Source organism: Seriola lalandi, unplaced genomic scaffold (assembly GCF_002814215.2).
Source record: "Seriola lalandi dorsalis isolate HSWRI2012SDOR001 ecotype SW California unplaced genomic scaffold, Sedor1 jcf7180001973625, whole genome shotgun sequence".
Classification (NCBI taxonomy): domain Eukaryota; kingdom Metazoa; phylum Chordata; class Actinopteri; order Carangiformes; family Carangidae; genus Seriola; species Seriola lalandi.
The window spans coordinates 1-2,699 of record NW_019444291.1 but is presented as its reverse complement, the minus strand read 5'-3'; the positions used below and the strand labels follow the sequence as shown (position 1 = coordinate 2,699).

Genomic DNA, 2,699 nt, shown 5'->3' with positions numbered 1-2,699 from the left:
TGGTCCAGAGTTTCCACCAGCACTATGAATGTTTAATGACTGGTTTCATTAAAGACACAGGATGGAGGAAGATTACATCATATTTTCTGACCAATCAATGCATAAAACCAGGTCCTTCCTAAGGGTTCATATATTTTTTCTTGCCACTGTATGTGGACACATCTGGCCTTGAAAGTACTGAGAGGTAGAATCATCCACTGTTGATTTGGGTCTTTTAATGGGATTTGTTGACAACAACCACAACATAGGTTGTTGCCAAAGAATGTCAGATCTTTATTTCATCCATGACTTGGATGAACTTGTCCTTCATGGATGCTTTAAGGGTTTTGTCTCCAAGTTTTTCTCAACTCCAAGGTTATATAGTGATGCCCTCTGCTGGTTTTGTCCCTCTTTAGTCTTTGAACTCCATACATATGAGCCGCCCCATTTCCACCGTGTCCATGTCTTTCCACCTGATGTCCCAGTGTGTCCCACAGTTAGCTCAGTTAGGAGTGCCTGAGTCTGAAAGGGAAGCTGGAACAGAGGCAGCCCCTGAAGAAGCTCTGGTAGATTCCTGTCACTGCTCGGATGAGAGTCAAATTTTACCAGAAGAAAACGTTCTCCAGCCCTGCCCAGCTGCTTGTCCGCATGAATGATGCACAGGGAGGCTGTGAACAGGTCAGAGTAAGGGGAACACATCTGAGGGAGACCCTTGTCTTCCCCCTTTGTCTTGATAACCTCCTCGTACTGATGCATCCATTCCTCCGTTCTCTCTATGGCTTTGCGGTTCAAAACAACCACAACTCGGTTCCCCCGGCTGTCCAGCTCCAGTAGCTTTGAGTGCAGCCACAGCAGAGGCCCCAGAGTGCACTGCTCCTTCCTGCTCCACTGGTCCACAGATACATTGAAGCCTTTGTTGCAGAGCAGAGAGCCGAGTCGACAAACTGAATCTGAAAGACCATCATCCAAATCTGGGGGGCTCAGCAGCACCACGTGACCCTTTCTGCTGACTTTGAACAGGGAAAACAACATGAATGTCAGAGAGTTGGCTTGTTCCAACATGACTTAATGTATTTTTTAGGAAATGTAGAAAAAAAAAAACTTACTCTTCACAAATCCGCCATGATGCCAGCTCCACACCCATTCTAGAAAAGTTAGAAACTTAAGAGTAAATATACATGTACAGCACATATGTGTGGGTAAAATGCACATAAGAATGCATACTTTATGAACAATCCCCACAACCAGTAAACAAGATTTGGTCTTTGAGGGGAATGAAAGGAGCCTTTGTGGTAAGCCCCTGAGGAAATACCATTCAAGTTGGACGACACATTTTTTTATTGTGAGTTAGTTACCAAATCCAGAGCAGAGAAATTAAACACTGCTCTATGTACTGCAGTTTTTTTTTTCTTGGTATTCTTACATATTTAGCACACGTGATCCAAAAAGAAAAAGAAAAAAACTTACTCTTGACAAAATCGTGATGTAAATAAAATAAGAGCACAGCCAAGAAAACCAGCAGCACAACACCGACAACCAGGAGACTCCAGCGCCACCTGTCAGCTGCAAGGACCACAAAACAGAACCCAATTTATATCAGGTACTGTACATTAGCTGAATACAGTAAATCATCTCCCAACCAATATCAGTTTCTATATCAATAAAGTGTGTCAGACTTACTGTTAGTAAAGCAGAACGGACCCAACTCACGTCCCATTCCTTTTACTTTCACCTGCACAAATAAATAAACATGACTGAGTTATTCAGTTATTCAGCTTCAGGAATTTATACCCTATGACTTTCTGTCTGACTGTTGAGAATACTTTACCATAACACATGGTGAGAGCTGAAGGTTTATGTCTTCAAACGCCCCTGTTTTCTCCTGAGGAGGACACAGTTGTAACTCTTATTAGTTTCCTAAACATTCTGTGCAGCCGAACAGTCGTCCCTCCACCAGAAATTTGTTTTAAATGATAGTGAATCCAACTATGTGAAACGTATATAAAATTTTGCACAAGGCATCTGGAATATTTTATTCAATGGTACAGCCATAAAAACATGGATGTTTTGCTCAGTGTATACATCATAGAGCTTCAATTAAGTGTTGAAACAAGCTGAGACAGAATATATATGTGATACTAGATAGTGTGGAATATGATGATTTTTCCAAACTCAAAGCACTCAACTGGAAATAAAAGTGGGAAAGAAGTTAAAATGAGGGGTACAGGGCTCACTATGGTTTCCATACCCAGAGTCCTTTGCTGTTTTGTCTCCAACTGCCATTTGCCAGCTGTTTTCTGAGGCCCTTCATCTCTTTGCAGCTGTTCTCTTTGTGACAGGGCCACACCTCACCCTCCAGCCTGCAGGGGGCAGATATGTTCCACAGCAGCATCGAGCCATAGTGGTTGGAGTGACCATGGCTTACAGACACTGACACGTTCTCCCACACGTTCCTGTGGGATCGATCTGGAGTAGACATACAGGAAACAGCAGCATACCAATGGTTAACTACCCATTGTTCACCCTGTCAAGTGAAACTGAAGAAGAGACTATAAATCTTCTCACCCGTGTTTCTGAAGGGGCAGCTTTGAGCGCGCACGTAGTTCTGATTATACCATGCCTAAAAACCCAAAACACGACAGTCATTTAAATCTGTGCAGGACACAGCTCTGTTGATTTGTTTTAAGTAACCCATCATGATGCGTAAGTGAAAGTACCTG

At 42.8% G+C, this 2,699-nt stretch overlaps 1 protein-coding gene across 1 annotated transcript; it reads right to left on the bottom strand.

The window, feature by feature from the left end:
* Nucleotides 1–10: 10 nt before the first annotated feature.
* Nucleotides 11–2,686, bottom strand: LOC111652502 (uncharacterized). The gene is made up of 7 exons (XM_023402788.2): nt 2,545–2,686; nt 2,228–2,445; nt 1,808–1,861; nt 1,660–1,711; nt 1,447–1,542; nt 1,086–1,124; nt 11–989 (listed from the first exon to the last, which is right to left on the bottom strand). The coding sequence occupies exons 2-7, from the start codon at nt 2,369–2,371 to the stop codon at nt 307–309; spliced, it is 1,068 nt and encodes a 355-aa protein (XP_023258556.2). The 5' UTR covers nt 2,372–2,445; nt 2,545–2,686; the 3' UTR covers nt 11–306.
* Nucleotides 2,687–2,699: the final 13 nt, after the last annotated feature.

Excerpts from the sequence above, each read along its gene's own strand:
- LOC111652502 (XM_023402788.2), bottom strand. The coding sequence starts at position 2,371 with ATGCTGCTGTGGAACATATCTGCCCCCTGCAGGCTGGAGGGTGAGGTG. Across the intron at positions 1,862-2,227 it reads AAAACAGCAAAGGACTCTGG|GAGAAAACAGGGGCGTTTGA; the intron begins GTATGGAAACCA and ends TGTCCTCCTCAG. Across the intron at positions 1,712-1,807 it reads AGCTCTCACCATGTGTTATG|GTGAAAGTAAAAGGAATGGG; the intron begins GTAAAGTATTCT and ends TTATTTGTGCAG.